The sequence below is a fragment of the Mixophyes fleayi genome, chromosome 4 (assembly GCF_038048845.1).
Source record: "Mixophyes fleayi isolate aMixFle1 chromosome 4, aMixFle1.hap1, whole genome shotgun sequence".
In the NCBI taxonomy this organism is placed as follows: domain Eukaryota; kingdom Metazoa; phylum Chordata; class Amphibia; order Anura; family Limnodynastidae; genus Mixophyes; species Mixophyes fleayi.
Genome location: NC_134405.1, coordinates 51211935 through 51231685, shown reverse-complemented (window position 1 = coordinate 51231685; position 19751 = coordinate 51211935). Strand labels below are relative to the sequence as shown.

The following is a 19751-nucleotide window of genomic DNA, read 5'->3' as shown; positions in this document are numbered from 1 at the left end:
GGCCTATAGAGACAGAAACCAAACTGCCTTTGTCCATTTCTATTTATATTGTACAGTCTATGCAGGCCATCTTCTTTTCTATTTAACTACAAGTGGAGGGGGGGGGCTGATACTGACAGTCACAAAACTACATTTGTGCATTTCTATTTACCGTACAGTCTATGCAGGCTGATTTTTTTCTATTTAACTACAAGTAGAGGGGGTGCCTATACAGACTGACACCAAACTGCCTTTGTCCATTTCTATTTAACGTACAGTCAATGCAGGCTGATTTTTTTTATATTTAACTACAAGTGGAGAGTGTAATATACACCCAAAGACAATGGCTACATTGCCAATAGTCAAAGATGGAGAGGAAGACAACCAGGTTTGTCTGTATAATTTGCAGGCAAGTGTTAAAATTAAGGAAGGCCTACCAGGGATTAAACTGTTTTTTTCATAATTTATTAGCTTTAAAATTACCTCACTTATCCAAGAAACAGGTGGAGCACTAAATTAGGTTATTTTAGACCAAAAAAAATTAATTTTTTACAAAAATAGCAAAACAAAACTAAACAAAACCAAAACGAAAAAATGCAAGGGCGGTTTTGCCAAAACCAAAATCTAAACACGAATGTAATCCAGATCCAAAACCAAAACACGGGGGTCAGTGACCATCTCTACTATATAGTGACAGTGTTCCATGTATCTGGCTATACAGGCTGGTTCTGGTCTTGCCCATTTAAAAGTTGCACGCACAAAACTTCACTGAGACAAAAAATACACTGGGTGCTTAAATAGACCTAGAAAGTGTCAGTTAATTCACAGAACACAATCCGAGCTTACGTCTAGGTACATCGTGTGTCCATCCAAGCAATGTTCCAGCACCGTGGATAGCTGAGATTACAAGAATGAGAATAGAATTCTCCTATGGTTTAAGTTAGGATGGAACCCTGAGAAACTAATGTCATCATGTTTCTTCCTAAACTCTTCCACATGGCCCAGAATTCCCTGAATATAGATTGGTCCAGGCTGTCACATGACACCCCTACATGCTCATACATGTAGATATACATACACAATCCTTTGTGCAAACAGATATGTATATAGATGTACACGCACTGGGTGACAATGTACTGGCATCCCTGTAAACACACAGAGACACATATACCCTCTGTTCCACTAACAATTATCCCAGATAATCTTAATGGGGGATTAACCAGCTCCTTTCTGCAGATGGTACCTCCTTTATTATGAGATGATTTAATGATCTGCACAAGAGGAGGGAGGGCAGGATGACCCCACTGGGCATTTTATAGGGCTGCACAGCTGAGATGGGCACACAGCTATCTGCTCGCCTGGAGCAGAGAACGGGGCACTGGGAATGGATCCTGTAGAAGGAGCCGAGGAGGACCAGGCCAGAGAAGACTCTATAGCGGAGCCGGAATCATCGGGGCCTGCGGTGAGAGGGGGGTTTAGAACGCATAAGGGCTTGGAGATGATGGATGCACATAAGCGTCTCTTTTATTTAGGTCTTTGGATTCATGCTGTATCTCTATAGGTGGAATTGTTTATACTGTTTTATGTTTTTATTATTTATTAGGATGTTGTTTAGTTACTGATAGAAGTAGATGCACTTTTGCAGTAGAACACAATAAGGAAATGTATAGAAGTGATAAACTGTATGGAGAACTTCGCTCATAGATACTGTAAGAATTCTGGACACTGGGGCAAAAAGTTTAATAATAAACTGGTCAGTTACACTGGATAGCTAATGTGTGATTTACAAACAGAGCAACTGTGTGCTCATTATCTTAGTCAACTCTGCAACTGGATTGTAGTGTTTTTCTCTTTTTTATTAAAGCAAATAGATTAAGGAAAAATATATTTAATCATATATTGCTCCTATATATATATATATATATATATATATATATATCTCCTTTACTAACCAATATGTGCCAAATGTGTTATATAAGTATAAGGTTTTGTATTATTCTGTTTTATTTGTATATATTTTACTGGAAATAGTCTTATTTTCCTAAAATATGTACTACTGATTGGTAAAAATTAACGGAAGGGGTGCAGTGTGTTTTACTGACTGTCAGTAAATGTGTCAGTCACTGGCTACAGGAAGACGTGCAGGAGATCCTTGTTGTCCTGCGCTTGCTCATGTAAACATTTATTGCTGAGCATAGCCGGTTACCCGAGCACTTTGGAAGGTGTTGAGAGGAACGTTAAGAGGCCAGAAGGTGAGATGAGAATCTAGGATCGGGCCGTCTGACACCCCGGAGAAACAGCCCTTCATCAGTGAGAAATAAATAGCGGCCAGTAAAAACTAGACTGCAATAACCCACACAGACGGATTTGAGAGTTTGTTATAAAAGTGTCAGTAAAAAAATTTTTAAGAGTCAGCAAATCTGGAAAGTGCCATGGAAGTAGTATGAGGGATTGTGGGGGGCTTTATGGTCTCACCAAACGATATCTCACGGGAGTGTTAAAAACAATGAGATGGTTAAATGGTTAAACATGATGGGGCCTTAGTACAGGTGTAATTATCACAAACCCCATTTACTATGATTAGTTTGTCCAGGTTCAGGGAACATTCCTGTTGTTACCCAAAACTCCCAGGCTACCCAATTGTTACTGCTTTGCATCAAAAAAGGGGCATGACCTGGGAGAGTGTCCATGTGGTCTGAGGGCAGGGCCCTGGCTCTATCTACCTATAACACAGGACCTCAGAAGTAACAGGTCAGGGATCTGGGAGCTATCAAAGTTCTGAGCTTTTTTTTGGAACAAAACAGCAAATTGCTTTGAACAATTAGTTAATTGAATTATGGGCAACATTTCACAGGAAGGTTTGGAAAGGATGTTCACCTTTACATTGCAACTTGCACATAAGTGGCGTTTTAAAGAAGGGCACTGAACGTGTGTGTAGTTTCGACCATACTCAAATCCACGCGGATCTCAAGATGCATTTCAGTTTGTATCTGGGGGTAAATGTATGAAACGTCGATTTCTGCAAATCGCCGGAAAGCGGCGACTTTGCAGGGGAAAGCGACGATGGCTTGTAAAGGCAAGTTTGCCTTTAAAATAATCAACATTTTCATACATTTACCCTGGGGTGTAAATATGCTTTGATTAAATAGTACACGCTGTACGTAGACAGAACAGACTGCAGTATACGCACAAGAAAATGTGTAATAAAAGTTCACATCAGAACTCAAAACTTTTGTTTTATAAATATTTAAAATAACAACTGTTAACAGTATAATCATTTATATAAATATTTATTTTCAAACATTTTTTTTATATTAATTGCATACATAAAGATTACAATGCGTACTGTACATACAATGTGTTCTTATAGTTTATCTTAGTTGCATTCACATGTTCTGTGCTGGCTAGTGGCACACATACGTGTACCTTTTAATACAAAGACTATGCAGTGTCGGTCATAACTATCAGTAGGTATCTACACACCCTGTAGTGAGTGCAAATGATATAGGTGAAACCGAGCGTATGTACAACAAACACGGGACTTGAACACCCTTACTGTAAATTGCCTGCGTTAGTCTGCCCCTTCCCTCCCCCATTCCCAGGGGCTCGCTGGGGTAAGTGCCAGGAGGGCATCTGCCCCCTGGGCCGGTCCCATAGTGGGCTACCTTGGGCTGGGTCATTGGGCCACCTGAATTTTTTTTCTGTAAAATGTTCCTAATAGGCTGCTGAGTCAAGTCTTCCCCCCCCAGGCTAAAATTTGTCAGTCCTCCCCTGCACATTCCACCTCTCAAGTTGCAAGTGTCAATTGCGTTCATTGGCATAAGCCCGTTTCTGAGCATTCGCAGTGCAGAATCACACAAGATCCGCTATGTCCAAGCATGAATCAAGCCCTGTGTGACAACCAATGGGAGATGGAGACAATGGGAATCTCTGACTTACTTGACTCCTATCGGCTCAATCTCTAAACTGTTTTCTTGTATAAGTTTAGTTTTGATAACTAGTCTGTATATTTGTTAATGGTATATCATGTTTAGGAAGGATAGGAAGATATACATGGAGGATGGATTTGTCTCTATATAAAATCCCATTGTTGACCTACCTTGTGGCAGGGAGGATATCTCAGAAAAATTAAAATGTAGCGTTATTAGGGTTAGATATATTATTGTGTATTGTTTATTTTGTGAAAAACTAACTGGGCAGTGGACACTATTATACTTGGTATTATCTATGAGATGGTAAATTACATCTGAGTACAGGAGACAGTGATAATGACATGATAACATGTGACCTCTCTTTTAAGTAGATGTTTTGTTGGGGAACATGAATTTCAGAAAAACTTAGCTTAACAGGTAACAGGAGTGGATGGAGCCCTCTCAAATAAAAGCACAGACGTCAAATAGAAAATTTTTGAATAATGTGTCAACATGTTTGATACATTATTGAACATTATTTTTTTCCCCAAATTATACCGGACATATTTCAGTTTTTATATGTGTTTAACGTGCATTGCGCTCTAGTGCGTTATTTTGAACTCCTGGTAATTAGGTGCAATTCTTGTGTGTTGCTTGTCAGCGCTGTTGAAAACTTACATTCAGCTGAAATCTTACATCTAGACACATATCAAACTCATATCAAACACGTGGGTTTTTATTTGCATTTTAACATGTGTTACAAATTGCACTTAAAAAGAAAATGTGTAGGTAACCTAACTCGGGATAAAGCACAGATACATTTCACGAAGATTAAGAGAGAGAAATCACCTGGTCCCAAAGGGCATCCACTCAACGTGTGCTAAAGAGGTTCAGTGATAGATAGACTACTGTTTCTTATATTTATAGTCTCCTTAATAGCAGGCCAGTGCTTACGACTGGCATAAAGAAGATGTGGTACCAATGATTATAAAAGGAATAAAATCAGATCTCAGGGATTCAGAAAATATGTTCATCATCATCATCATCATCATCACCATTTATTTATATAGCGCCACTAATTCCGCAGCGCTGTACAGAGAACTCACTCACATCAGTCTCTGCCCCATTGGGGCTTACAGTCTAAATTCCCTAACATACACACAGACATACACACAGACTAGAGTCAATTTGTTAGCAGTCAATTAACCTACCTGTATGTTTTTTGAGTGTGGGAGGAAACCGGAGCACCCGGAGGAAACCCATGCAAACACGGGGAGAACATACAAACTCCTCACAGATAATGATATACTATTATGTTATTATGTTAGGATATGCTATTCACAAATATATTATAGAAACTAAACTCAACACACCAACTGCCTCTCTTTCCAACAACCATCCCATTTTTCTACTTCCCTATAATTCCAAGCTACTTGAGTAGCTACTGTACAACACTTCACGCACTCTCCATACTCACACTCCATGACCTCTCTGCCAATTTTGACCCTGTCAATCACCCTCTTCTGTACACTCTTAACTCCACTGGATTATGCAGCCCAGTTCTCTCCAGGTTTTGCTCCTACATTTCTTACATCCTGTCCATGTCTCTACTTGTAGCTCATTCTCTCCTCTGCTCTGTTGGGGTCCTACAAGGCTCTATTTTGGGCCCTCTGCGTCTCTAAATTTACACATCTATTTATGATGAACTAATTTACTCCTTTGGACTTCAGTACCACGCTGATAACACTCCGCTGACGACACTCAAATCTACCGCTATCCACATGACCGATTCAATTATCTACTATCTTGTGCGTCCAATTGTCTTTCTGCAGCTTCACATGAATGTCCCAAAACTACATGAAGCTCAAGATTTCCAAAACTGAGATCATCATTTTCCCTCCTAGTGTCACCGACCCATCTCAAATTTCTCTCACCATCAACAACATCAACATCTTTTAAGTCCCCAAGAACACTGCCTTGGTGTCATGCTTGACTCTGCCCTAACATCCAAACTTCCTCCTTTTCCTGTCAACTCCTCCTTCGAAACAATGGCCGAGAATACCTATTGCTCACCCTAGACACTACCAAACTCTTATCCATTCTCTCATCATCTCCCACCTTGACCACTACAACCTCCTTCCTCTCACCTGTCTATCGACTCTTCAAACCATCCTAAATGATGTGACAAGACTGATCTTCCTCTTTTGCCAATCTACATCGATGTGACCACCCTGCTAATCAACACGCAGGCTCCCATAACCTCCAGGATCCAATTTAAACTATCCATCCTCACATATAAAACCCCCACAACAGCTCCCCCTCAAACCTTGTCTCAATGTACTCTCCTTCAAGCACTCTTAGGTCTGTCTCTGACTTGCGCTTTGACTATGATTTGTCTATGATTATAACCACTTACGGAACTTCCTAACTTATGCGGCCAAACTCTCTCCCAAATGCTCTTTCACAACCTACCTACTTATTATGGCCTATCTCACTCCCATCTGATACTACTCTCAGACAGGGTCCACGTTACTCTGTGTGCTCACATCCACAGCTCTTTGATGACCTTGTATGTACGCATGCTGTGTTGTGCCCACTGTCTGGCACTGCAGAGAGTCCTACAAATAAACGAAGATAATAGGTTCATTAGGGATCGGTCATGCCAACCAATCTGATTTCGTTTTCCTGAGGAGGTATCTTGCAAACCGGTATCTTGGTAGTGCATTGGATGTGATATATGCCTATTTCTCTAGTGCTTTTGATACTGTTACACATAAACATTTGGTACATAAGTTAAGAAAACAGAGAGTTGTAGGTGGCCCAGAATGTAAGATGTCCATATCTCCAGATGTACGTAGACTTATTAACACAGAAGATAATAGTATCTCGCTACAAAAGAATTTAGACAATTGAAAAGTTGGGCAGGAAAATGCCAGATGAAATATAATGCAGATGTTTGGAAGGAGATGAACCAAGACTACGATTATGTTACTCACACACCCAGGGCTCATTTAGAAGAATGGAAAACTCACATTGTGTTCCAAATGGAAGTCAACAACAATATACCACCTGTAAATAGATCCAGCAAGTGATATATTGATTCCTATGTAATGACACATACCTGGTCCACATGAGTGGCAGTGAAATATGGCAGGAGTCCTAGGTCCTCTGCTGTTCTCTATCTATACAAACTATCTTGGAAAACTAATAAGCTCCTCTGGATTTCAGTATCATCTCTATGCGGATGATACCCAAATTTTTCTATCCTCTCCTGATCGCTCGACATCTGTGTTGTCCTGTGTTACTGACTGTCTTTCTGCCATTTCATCTTGGATGTCTTCTTGCCAACTCAAACTCAATCTTTCTTAAACAGAATTAATAATAGTCCCATCCACCAACAAGAGCATACCTGTCATTTGTATTTCTGTTGACAATATGACCTTAAACCCCACCCCTCAAGCTCGCTGTCTAGGTGTGATCCTTGACTCAGAACTGTCCTTTGTTCCCCACATCGATTTTAGATCTAAATCATGTTACATACATCTAGAAAACATTTCCAGAATATGCACTTATCTTACACAAGACACTGCAAAAACTCTTAATTTATGTACTTATCATCTCCCACATTGACTATTGCAATTCCCTCTTTACTGATCTTCCTCAAAAGAGACTCAAACCTCTAAAATCTATTTTGCTAAATTGATTTTCATTGCAAATCGTTATTCCTCTGCTAAATCACTATATGGGGGGTATTCAATTGCTAGCGAGACGGGTGAAAATCCTGCGCTCGAAAAAATATTACCGTTAATACGGTAATTTGCGCGTAAATACCGTTAATACGGTAATTTACTCGCTGGATTTCAGCGAGTAATTACCGTATTAACGGTAATATTTTTAGAGCGCGGGATTTTCACCCGTCTCGCTAACAATTGAATACCCCCCTATATGTCTCTACACTGGTTGTCTGTTTATTACCAAATCCAATATAAAATACTTTTACTAACCTACAAAGCTATCAACAAAGCTGCTTCAACATACATCTCTCTCAAAATATCTCCCAACTGAACACCTCCGTTCTGCACAAGATCTGCGTCTCTCATCCACTCTCATTACATGGTCGCATTTCCAGTTAAAGTACTTTTTTCGGGCTGCACCCACTCTATGGAATTCCCTCTCTCGCACCACAAGACTTTCCTCTGGTCTACAAACTGTCAAGCGTTCTCTGAAAAGCCACCTCCGTAGACATGCTTATAATATTCCTCAACCACCCCCTTAACCTCACTAGATTACCCTATTACCACCCTCTGACAAACATTGCTGTGTAGCTGGATCATATAACATACAAATCCCTTTCTGTATTTTACCTATACAATCTGGCTGAACCATTATGAAATATGTAGACTTAACCTCATGTATCCAGCTCCCGTTGTCCCATAGATGGTAAACTTGCGAGAAGGACCCTTTCACCTCTTTGTCTGTTTTACCCAGTTTGTTTATTACTGTGTTTGTCCCCAATTGTAAAGCGCTACGGAATATGTTGGCGCTATATAAATAAAACGATAATGATGATGATGATACTACTCACCCCCCATCCCTCACACACACACAGAATCAGGTACCCTGGGCTGTTCCTGGCCAGACCGTAACTGAAGCCAATACTATTACTAGCCCATATAAACAATCAGTAGTTTTCACTGCAAGGAGAGGAAATAATCAGAAATATCCTGCAGGGTTACTGCGGCCTAAGTCTATATTCCCCGTTAATAGCCTATTACTGCAGCCATGTGTGTATCTATGCTCTCTCAAGTCTCTATTGCTGTCCTATTGCAGGAAATCACTCAGGAACAGGAAGGTTTTTTCAACCTCCTCACCCACGTCCAAGGAACAAGGATAGATGAGCAGAGATGTAGCATCCAGATCGTGCACAGCAAAGGGGAGCAAGATGGTAAGAGCAGCTGTGAGTTACTTATGGTGATCATATCTGTGATGCTGTTATCAGTGTTTTATCTTCACTTGAATTATTCTGCTGAGCCACTCTGTCAGTCTCTACATTGGCTGCCTGTATATTTACGAATCCAATCTAAAATTCTTCTACTAACATACAAGACCATCAACAAAATTCCACCGACATACATTTCCTCACTTGTCTCGAAATATCTCCCTACTCGACACCTCCGTTCTGCACAAGATCTACGTCTCTCTTCCACTCTCATCACATCCTCCCATTCTCGGTTACAGGATTTTTTCCGGGCTGCACCCACTTTGTGGAATTCCCTCCCACGCACAATAAGACTTTCCTCTAGTCTTCAAACCTTCAAGCGTTCACTGAAAACCCACCTCTTCAGACAAGGTTATGATATTCCTCAACCACCATCTTAATTTCCCTAGATTACCTTATTGCCATCCTCTACACTGCTAACGCAAGACAACAACCCTCAGACCAACATTGCCACAGACACAGTCCACTCAATACCTTTACCTTTGCATTCTAGCTGGTCCATTGTGCAATATGATGTAGCACATGCCCTTGTGTCTCTAACTCCCATTGTCCTATAGATTGTAAGCTTGCAAGCAGGGTTCTCTTACCTCTCTGTCTGTATGTATTACCCAGTATTGTCTTATTAATGTTTGTTCCCAATTGTAAAGCGCTACGGAATTTGCTGGCGCTATATAAATAAATGTTGATGATGATGATGAACTAAACCACAGACATGGGAATTAATGATTACTTAAGAGATAAAGCCTTAACGTAGTAGGTTGTCAAACTGGTATAAGCGTCTAAAGAGTCTGTGCTGGAAATCCCAGTAAATACATGTTCCAAAGACTTTTCTGAAACAACGGGAGAGAGACGGGTCAGCAGGTGTGGTCCTCTGTAGAGATTCCTGACTCACTCTTCTGGAGATCAGTCATTTATACCTCAATCAGAAAAGGTACAATATTGTATGTGAACATTACATACACTGGCGGATGGCAACAGCATCACACAGCAGAGAGCGATTCATATATATTTATGTATCTAATCCAAGCAATTACTAGGTGTAATAATTATTGTGTTCTGCAACGCAACACATGTCTTCATGAGCTTTCCTCTGGAATATTCACAATGTTATGGGAGAAAGAATATAATATGTAATGAGTACAGTATATGACGTGTATGAGTGGATATCTACACAGTATATAAAAATTCATAATACTGTACCTATCAGTTTAGGGTGTAATATGTACAGTGAAGCTTTCCAAATTTTACGATCAAGCATATGGTCTGGTTCTGGGAATGCGCAGAGTAATTGTGCACATTACACCAACATATTGCAAGTTACGCTCCTCAATGAATCAGACCCATAATGTTTGCTACATACAGTTCTCCACAGTCACAGGAAAAACTTCTTAGAAGCGTAAGGGGAAGTCTAGACGGGTCCATCTGCTTTAGCTCCAAGTTACCCTATACTACATTGGAGAGCACAAATGGAGTACATTATCAGTGCTCTGACTCTGATCACCGGTAGGGTGGGTAGATGATGGAGGCAGAGCTGACTATCTACATAACTTTTGGGCCCCCTGAAATCCTGTCCTCCAGGACGGAGGATTGAAAATTATCAGGGATGTTCCAGAGCAAAAATATTGTTACATATGGTTATTTGGCTTTAGGCCTGTAGTGTTGGGGGTGGGGGTGCTCATGGCTCTATGGTTTATTTATGTCTCTGGTAAACATTTTGGAAAAGGTGATATTAACCATTAAGGTTTAGCTATTTAAATACATTAATGCACTTTCTTATAATCACATGTATTGTTGTTTCTAGAGCAACAGTAATACTGTAACAATGAACATGCACTAGTTTTATAGGTAACTACCAAAATAAAAGGAAACACAAGTAAAAAATTGATACAAAATAATATTGCAGGAGCTTGTACATGGGGGTGATTACTCACCCCCATGTACAAGTTGCGGCGCTGCGGAAACCTTGTGGCGCCTAACAAATAAAAGATAATAATAATAACTACTGAGCCAATGAAGCAATTAATATCCCATCAAGCTTATAGCCATTTATAAATGTGCTGGGCAGGCCAAGCTGCCCAATATGTTGATTACAAGAGAAAGATCTCATTAGGGTATTTGTTGGGGATGTTTGGCTGAAGACCACTCACAGTGGCTCAGTCTCTTGGAAGTCTTAAGGATAGACATACTGAACAGAGGAAGGAAGGAAGTTCTAGAATGATGCCTGATACACCACATTCTACCACCACATGAAGTCATGAAAGGGAACCTTATCGCTCCAATACAGACCCAGGAATTTATAGCTTCTATACCAACACTCATCCTTCTCTGACGACTCATGATGTTCCAACTGCCTATAATAACTTTTTAAAGTGGTGTTTCCTTTATTGTGGTTATTACCTGTACAATACTTACATGGCTAACACAATGACAATAGGTATCTGACCCCCACAGCTCCAGTCACCCCACCACCGGAGATGAATCTTTTGATGGATATGTTGGCACAGTCACAAAGCCGGAGATTGGACGATCAGAGAGCAGATTTCACTCAGTCGGCAGGGTTCCCAGATACCATGCCCACCCGCAGGGAGTCGCATGACAACGGGGGCCTGAAGGTGAGTAACTGGAACAGAAGCCACTATTATACTGCATCTGTCTAAATGTACCACTCTCTCTGCCAGGGGGTATACCTCTCTGCCAGGGGGTATACCTCTCTGCCAGGGGGTATACCTCTCTGCCAGGGTGTATACCTCTCTCTGTGTGTCCCAGCACTAATCATGCCTATGAATTAACTGCCAGTCAGTCCCCTCAGGTTCACCTACAGCACCCCAGTCACTGTTAGGTGGGTATGTAATGTGTCATCAGTATTTATTAGACGACTACCAGTTGCAGTATTCACCACATAGAAGTTTGTCACTTATAACAGCAGATTACAGAATACACTCAAAACCATACATAAATCATTGGAATTGTTATGGTTTTGGAAGGTGAAATTCCTCTTCACCTTCAACTCTGACAGAGGCCAGGAGGTTTCTTGACAAAATATCTTGATATTTGGGGCTATTCATTATGCCCTCCTGACTAGAACCCCTGTCTTTGCTAAAGGGGTGCAGCGCTAAGGCATCATACTGCCTCCACCATGCTTCACAATAGGTACAGTGTTGTTTGGGTGATGAGCTGTGTTGTCTTTTTGCCAAATATATCTTTAAGAATTGAGGCCAAAAAGTTCATCCTTGGTCTCATCAGACCATAAAACATTTCCCAACATGGTTTGGGGTAATTGATGTATGTTTTGCATCATTTAGATGGGCTTGTCTGCTCTTTTTTGTGAGGCTTCCATCTTGCCCCCCTGTCCCATAGCCATGACTTTTGCAGAACACGAGCGATTGTCACATGCAGAGAGTGGCCAGAAATTCCTGTAGCTCCTTTAATTTTCCCGTAAGCCTCTTGGTAGCCTCCATGATGAGTTTTCTCCTTGTCCTGTCATCATGTTTGGGTGGATGACCTGATTTTGGCAATGTCCAGTTGTGCCAAATTTTCCACGGTACATGTAATGCCTTTGAAATTATTTTATACCCCTCTCCTGTTTGGTACCTTTCAACAACGAGATCCCATAAACCCATAGATGTTTGAAACTTCCTTGTGGACCAGATCTATCTAACTTGGAAGCAACCAAGAAAACTGCAAGGAACAGCTCATCTTTATTTGAGGTCAATCACAATCACTGTAATTGCTGGCAGGTGTATGCGATTAACCTTTAAACATCATTTTGAATGTGATTTGGTTAACTCTGAGCACAGCTATAGCCCCATTACAAATGGGTATGCAGACTTATGCAACGAGGTATTGTAGTTCTTTTCTCTAAAAATTATCTATTTGCTGGCAGGTGTATGCGATTAACCTTTAAACATCATTTTGAATGTGATTTGGTTAACTCTGAGCACAGCTATAGCCCCATTACAAATGGGTATGCAGACTTATGCAATGAGGTATTGTAGTTTTTTTCTCTAAAAATTATCTATTTGTTTTCACTTGAATTTTGTTGGTTGCAATGTCACATAAGGGGGATAAAGGTCTGACATGATTCATTTACATAAGAAACACCTGCAATTTCAATAAGGGTGTGTAGACTTTTTATATGCCTTCAAGGGGAAACAAACGTAGAAAAATAAAATGCATAGTCACATATTGCATAGACGTCTAACCAGATTGCAGTAGGTACAAATACTGAGCAATGTTGGTTTGGAGGTGTGAAATTCAGGTTAGGGGAAGATCAGAGAAAAGGTTGCAATAGTCAATGCGGTAGATTATAAGTACATGAATGAATGTTTTGCATTGTCATGTGTAAGATATGTGCATGTTCTAGAAATATTTCTTAGATGTATTTAGCAGGATATAGATACAGATTGGATGAAGAGAACAGAGGACAGTTCTGAGTCGTAGGGGTATATTTATTGCACGGCGGTTCCAACAAACCAACTGATTCTCAGCGGTTTGACATCATTCTCTTAAAACGACAATTGTAGTAAAGACAAATCCCAATGGCCTTTGTCTCTAAAAAAAATTCCCATTTTAAAAAATGATGGGAGACCAACGAGAATTGTCAGTTTGTCAGAAAAGCCATATAGTAAATATACCCCATAGAGTTTATAGTCATGTTATCAACAGAATATTATTTATTATTATTACCATTTATTTATATAGCGCCACTAATTCCGCAGCACTGCACAGAGAACTCACTCACATCGGTCCCTGCCCCATTGGAGCTTACAGTCTAAATTCCCTAACACACACAGACTATGGTCAATTTGTTAGCAGCCAATTAACCTACCAGTATGTTTTTGGAGTGTGGGAGGAAACCGGAGGAAACCCATGCAAACACGGGGAGAACATACAAACTCCTCACAGATAAGGCCATGGTCGGGAATTGAACTCATGACCCCAGTGCTGTGAGGCAGAAGTGCTAACCACTAAGCCAATATGTTAGAATATGTTAGGTATGTAGGTAGATTCAGTTGACTGGTGGGAAGATTAGTGCCTCTGTTTTTGACAGATTGAGTTTGAGGTGGTGAGCGGACTTTCAAGTTGAAATGGCAGAATAACATTTAGTAACATGGGCCAGCACAGATGGTGAGTGATGCGGAGAGGATAGATAAATTGGGATGCCATTAGCATAGAGGAGATACGGAAATCCAAAGGAGCTTATTAGTTTTTCAAGACAAGTGGTGTAGATAGAGAACAGCAGAGGATCGAGCCTTGTGGTAACTGGTAGAGGAAGAGGAGAGGAGGTGGACCGGGTAAACGCACTGAAGAAGTGGTTTGATAAGTAGGATGGGAGCCAGTGTCCTGAAGACCCAGGGAACACAGCATTTGTATGAAAAGTGAGTGGTCCATCGTTTCACATGCAGCAAAGAGGTCCAGAAGAATTAGAAGAGGCCTATAGATTTAGCAGTGATTAGATCAATGCCTTTGTTAGTGCGGTCTCTGTGGACAGTTGGTAATGATTGCCCGACTGAAGCAGGTCCAGCAGGGTATGTGAGGAAAGGAAGTGTGTGAGAGGAGAGTAGGCCGTGTATCCGGAACCTTGGAGAGACATGGGAGTTGTGTATATTTGTTCATATGTGTATATATGAATTGTGTTACATCTTACATCTTAGTCCTCCAGTGTCCCATCTTAATAATCAAATTAACTTCTGTCATCTCACAAGATAATTATATTAATATAATAATATAGTCTGTACCCATGATACTTTATTGCTGTACTGTCATAGTGCAGAGCTTTGACGTATTATCAGTGATTTGCCCATGTTTTGAAGTTTGCAATCAGATATTTTGCTATCGTGCTATGGATGTGTCACATATTTGTCATCTAATGACTATATCATATTGTTCTTCTGACAGTGTTTGTCTGTATTATGTTATCATCACATTGTAACCTCATTGCATACTATAGCACCTTCCTCTCTGTTGCACCTGTAATGTTGTACTGATATATTTGTTGTTTAATTGTTTTGTTACCACTGTATTGGATTGTTGTCAGAAATATATGTGGATTGTGTCCTTATACACATTTCAATATATTGCATACCAGCCAATATTCATGAAAAGGGACCCTGGCATGCTGCTGTAAGTACATACATCCGTCATAAAACTTCAACTAAAAATAAAAACCCAAATAAAGCAAATCTGTCCCCAAAACATCTACAAATTTAAAGTATACAATACTAAAGCCTAATCTGAAACATCCTAAGTACTTCCAAAGACCAAGACGAAATTAAGACTCTTCCCAATTAATGACCCATTATTGGTGCAGTCACCTAGTTCAGGTGGATTAGTGGTTACACACACACACCAACACAAACACATGTGTACGCACATCAACACACCTCTAATAGTTAGTGTGGTTTATTATAGGTGTACATATGTTGCTTTTATCACTAGCAACTACAGGTTTGCCACCAGCAATGTACCACTGGCATTTTTCCAGCAGCTCACAAACAGAAAGTTTCGCTATTTGCTCCTACACTGTTTCCCCAGTTAGCCAATCATCATCATAATCATTTATTTATATAGCGCCAGCAAATTCCGTAGCGCTGTACAATTGGGGCCAATAACTATATTGGATGCTGACCCAATGCATTGGGAGCCACTTTGTTGGATAATTTGGGAAACATTTGGATCACACTTGAAAGGGGAGACCTTCCACTTTTAAAGTAGTGTTTCTTGTCTACCTTGGACACAATGGGGCTGAGATAGAGACTTCCATCCATTACTAGTAGGCAGAGTGATGTTATCCAGGGTAACTGCCCCTTTTGTTTGGCTTCCACATTGTAGCAACTTTGCGTCAGATTAGGTGCAAAGTCTCTAAAGCAAGATCTCATCTTGAGCAGAAGGGGTGAACATGGTGCAAACACGAAGACATTAATGACATGTTGAAATGTATCAGCTGCTTATCTGTTACATCCAACAGGGTTACACTTGCTTGGTTTAGCATAATATAACACCTACACAGGAGCGTGCATGATATCCTCTGCATTGAGGTATTGCATATAAAATGTAACACATTAATTAAAGGCAGCGCTGATGGTTGACATTGATGAGAGAAGAGGTCCAAATCTGACAATAGGATGTGCTTTGTTCAGACCTGTTTTCTTTCACAAACCTTCAGCATCTTTTCCTGAGCAAAGCACGATACCTGTTACTCAGAAGATGGGCGTAAATACTTTATTTTTACGGGCAGCCAACTCTGCATCTGGCCCACTATGCGTCTGAGCTGATGGTTAACCTTTTCATTAGCAATACATATAATCATCACCATTTATTTATATAGCACCACTAATTCTGCAGCGCTGTACAGAGAACTCATTCACATCAGTCCCTGCCCCATTGGAGCTTACAGTCTAAATTCCCTAATATAGACACACACAGACAGATACTAAGGTCAATTTTAATAGCAGCCAATTAACCTACTAGTATGTTTTTGGAGTGTGGCAGGAAACCGGAGCACCCGGAGGAAACCCATGCAAACATAGGGAGAACATACAAACTCCACACAGATAAGGCCATGGTCGGGAATTGAACTCATGATCCCAGCGCTGTGAGGCAGAAGTGCTAACCACTTAGAACTGTACTAAATACAATACATGTAAGGCATCAACAACTCCTTTATCTTCAGAAATATGAGATTTAAATTTTTCCATTATGTTTTGATTATTTGATCATTATACTCACAGATATTATATGTAATTTATCATGTTGTATCATTTATGTCTCCATTCAAATCAAATCATAACCACTCTCTTCAATTAGATTTCCTCAATGTCCACTTCTGGGAAGAAGATATGAATTGTCCAGATGTCTTAAGATGTTTTTCTGAGTATTATAAGAAGCCCGAGGATAGGGCTGCAGTATCTACCCCAGTTCAGTAGTTTGTTTTCCTACTAAATAAATATTTTCTGGATCTTCTAAATTTGTGGCTCAATTACAGTGATTTACAGACATTGGGACAAATCAGTCCACACTTCTATCGACCAATTCCCAGATCCGCACATGACATAGCTATTTCCCTATGAGCCAATGTCTCTTTTTAAGGAGGCTACGCCATTTTGGCCGCCAAAAGTCTCGACTGTTGGGAGGTATACAGTTGAGCTTTGTGAACAAAAGATTTTAAATGACAGGAAGAAAGCTCTAGAAAAAAGTGTATTTTTACAAACAAGAGACATACAGAGAGATGTACATTAACTGATCAAATCAAAGGCCCTTCTCCAGTAGTTTATCACTGAGTAAATGTGACCTTATGTAAAGAAGTAAAGGTTCCAGAACATTCTAAATGTCATACCACGGGGAAGGTGTAACTCCACACAACGGAGGCAGCCATTTTGTCGGTTGAACCAATATTCTAGAGATGCAGTCTATAAATTCACAAGGAACTAGAGACATCACTGAAAGTTCAGTAGATGATAGAGACATCAATGAAGCATGAGGCACTATAGTAGGAACTAGGGATATCACTTATTTGTGAACATTTCACTTGAATCTAATTGAGCCTCTGTGATAGGTTGCAATTTCAAGTTTTATTGATTCTGCCCACAAAATAGTTGTGTGTAGACGACAGTTACATATTAAGGGTATTATTACGTTGAGAGATTATATCATTCAATAGGCACTATGGTATTTCCAATAAGTTCCTCTATTGAGTTCAGGACTATCAAATGGTTCTGTGAAGACCACCACTGGCCTCTATCAGGAAACCAACACTGTTATGAAAGGTTTTCGCTGTCTCCTGGTGTCAGTCTTGTCCATCTGTCACTGCCACTAGTTCCCTCTCTCCCCAGGACGCCGAAGTCCCTGCAGTTCCTGGATCTCAGATGGTTGCCCCTTTTTCCTCTGGGGATGATTATTTCAGCTTCATCAATCAAGTCCACAGTCGGCATCTTGAGAAACATCTGAAGAGCCCAGGGGGGCGAAACCAGAAGTCCTAGAGGCCATCTGCACAGCCGATCTCAGCTTTAAACTTGCACGCAACTGTCATAAACCAAATCATATATGTCAGTGTCCCCATCCTCAGAGGCTGCTAACAGTGCATGTATTCCAGATTAGGATCCCAAGTGAAATAATATCACCTGTGGATCTGTTAAAATGTCTCAGACAGTAGTAAAATGTACTGTTAGTTGTCCCTTAGGACTGGATTTGAGAAACACTGACATATGTTCCATTAATTTGGAAACAGGAACTAGGTTGAGAACCTCACAATGAAAAAAAAGCAGTAAGGATTCAGCTCAGCTCACGGTAGGCTGGCACCACTGGAGAACACTGTTACACCAATCATTATTCTTTAAAAGAACAGTTAGAAACTTAATACAGAACAAATGTTCCGCTTCCATTTGCCTGGGAGAGGCTGTAGGCAGTAAAGGGACTAGCATGCAAATTAGTCTGACTAGTATTGTAATCACTTACTGGGCAAAACTCTATGACTCCAGTGACTGCCTCCTGCTGTACATCATCCCTCAGCACCACACACCATCAGAGATAGGTACAGTATGCTGGACCACGCATAACCAAGCGGGAAGGAAACATTTTTCCTACATTACATTTCTAACTGTATCTAGTTAATAAAAATAAAATTTGCCATCCTAATAACAAGTCCTCTTTCAGAAACCGTAGACCAGCCTTTAGCTAACCTGGGGCTCTCCATCTCTTGTGGAACAAAACGTCTCAACATGCCTTTCATGCCAAAGGCAAGTGTGACCTGTGCCGGGATCTGCCTCTGTATTACACACACACTGTACATATGAGGCCCGATTTAGAGTTTAATGTGAAAATGTGACTATTGTGTCTGTGCATTTACATTTCTGCTGCTGTAGTTTAAGTTGCCCAATTCTTATACATGCATTGGGCACAAGGTTGGAGCCGCCATCATCATCCACTTGGTAACTTGCACCCGACCTATGGTACATACATAGATGCACCTCCTAAAATCAGACACATCTTTAAGGGGCACAGTTTACTGTACTGCACTTACACATGAATGCCCCTAAACTGTAAGCGTCAGATACGCTCTCCAGACGCAAGTGGACGCTAGCATAAGAGACTATATACTCAAAATAAATGCAATAAATATGATTACAGTGATGAAAGTTGCATTTTTATCTGGCACAAATGGACTTATGACCAAGGCTAAATCATGCCCATAATGCACACTGAAGACATATCACATGGTATTTACAGTCTGCTGGTGTAAAAGTCAAATGAGTCCCTGCTGAAACATGGCATTTGCTCTTAAGAGTTATGTCCGTAAAACACGGTCTCCATATCACGTGTAGTCCTGGGACCTTCTTTCTAACAATGTGATATAGGGAGCGGTCACGCTGGGAGGTATAGAATCTGGTACTAGAGGGAAGGGTACATCTGGTATTACCTACTACTCATGTTTATAAGGCTACACTGATACTGCTGGAACAGAACACACCATCTCCTTTACAGTATTGTCCAGCATATAATATGTCAATTAAAGCACATCTAAATAAATATTTGTGATATGCTGCTGATGTCAGTAAATATTACTCCTTTATCCATATTCAGAGTTTGAGAGGCACCTTATATGAATATGTTGCTATGAAACAGGTAAATGTCAGATGAGGATCAGGATTCATCTAGATGTACACCTAAGCAGGATTGTCTAACACAGGAGGCTGGACGTGGCTCCTACATAATAAGTGGTGATGGCAGACCACTGACTGGTATGTAAGTAAAAGCTTATGGCAGCCACCAGGATGGATATAAAAACATTTACTTTGTGTGGAAAGTGTTGAAGCAGAAATTACCGATGGAAGAAATGTTGGAGGAATTTTTTTTTTTTTTACAGA

The 19751-nt window shown here is 40.4% G+C and overlaps 1 protein-coding gene across 3 annotated transcripts; it reads left to right on the top strand.

The window, feature by feature from the left end:
* Window positions 1-1246: 1246 nt before the first annotated feature.
* PCP2 (Purkinje cell protein 2) lies at window positions 1247-18429 on the top strand. Of its 3 annotated transcripts, none has more exons than XM_075206984.1 (4): window positions 1247-1441; window positions 8721-8847; window positions 11341-11501; window positions 16696-16829. In XM_075206984.1, the coding sequence occupies exons 1-4, from the start codon at window positions 1364-1366 to the stop codon at window positions 16729-16731; spliced, it is 402 nt and encodes a 133-aa protein (XP_075063085.1). In that variant the 5' UTR covers window positions 1247-1363; the 3' UTR covers window positions 16732-16829. The 3 variants fall into 3 exon arrangements, with proteins under 3 accessions (XP_075063085.1, XP_075063083.1, XP_075063084.1); XM_075206982.1 differs by lacking the exon at window positions 16696-16829 and adding an exon at window positions 17721-18429 and having other exon boundaries at window positions 1251-1441; XM_075206983.1 differs by lacking the exon at window positions 16696-16829 and adding an exon at window positions 17721-18429 and having other exon boundaries at window positions 1257-1441; window positions 8721-8835.
* The last annotated feature ends 1322 nt before the right edge of the window (window positions 18430-19751 follow it).

What these genes read in the sequence shown, in the direction of transcription:
- PCP2 (XM_075206982.1), top strand. Translation starts at nt 1,364, where the DNA reads ATGGATCCTGTAGAAGGAGCCGAGGAGGACCAGGCCAGAGAAGACTCT. An exon ending in CGGAATCATCGGGGCCTGCG is followed by an intron (nt 1,442 to 8,720) that starts GTGAGAGGGGGG and finishes GTCCTATTGCAG; the next exon opens with GAAATCACTCAGGAACAGGA. An exon ending in GCAAGATGGTAAGAGCAGCT is followed by an intron (nt 8,848 to 11,340) that starts GTGAGTTACTTA and finishes TGACCCCCACAG; the next exon opens with CTCCAGTCACCCCACCACCG.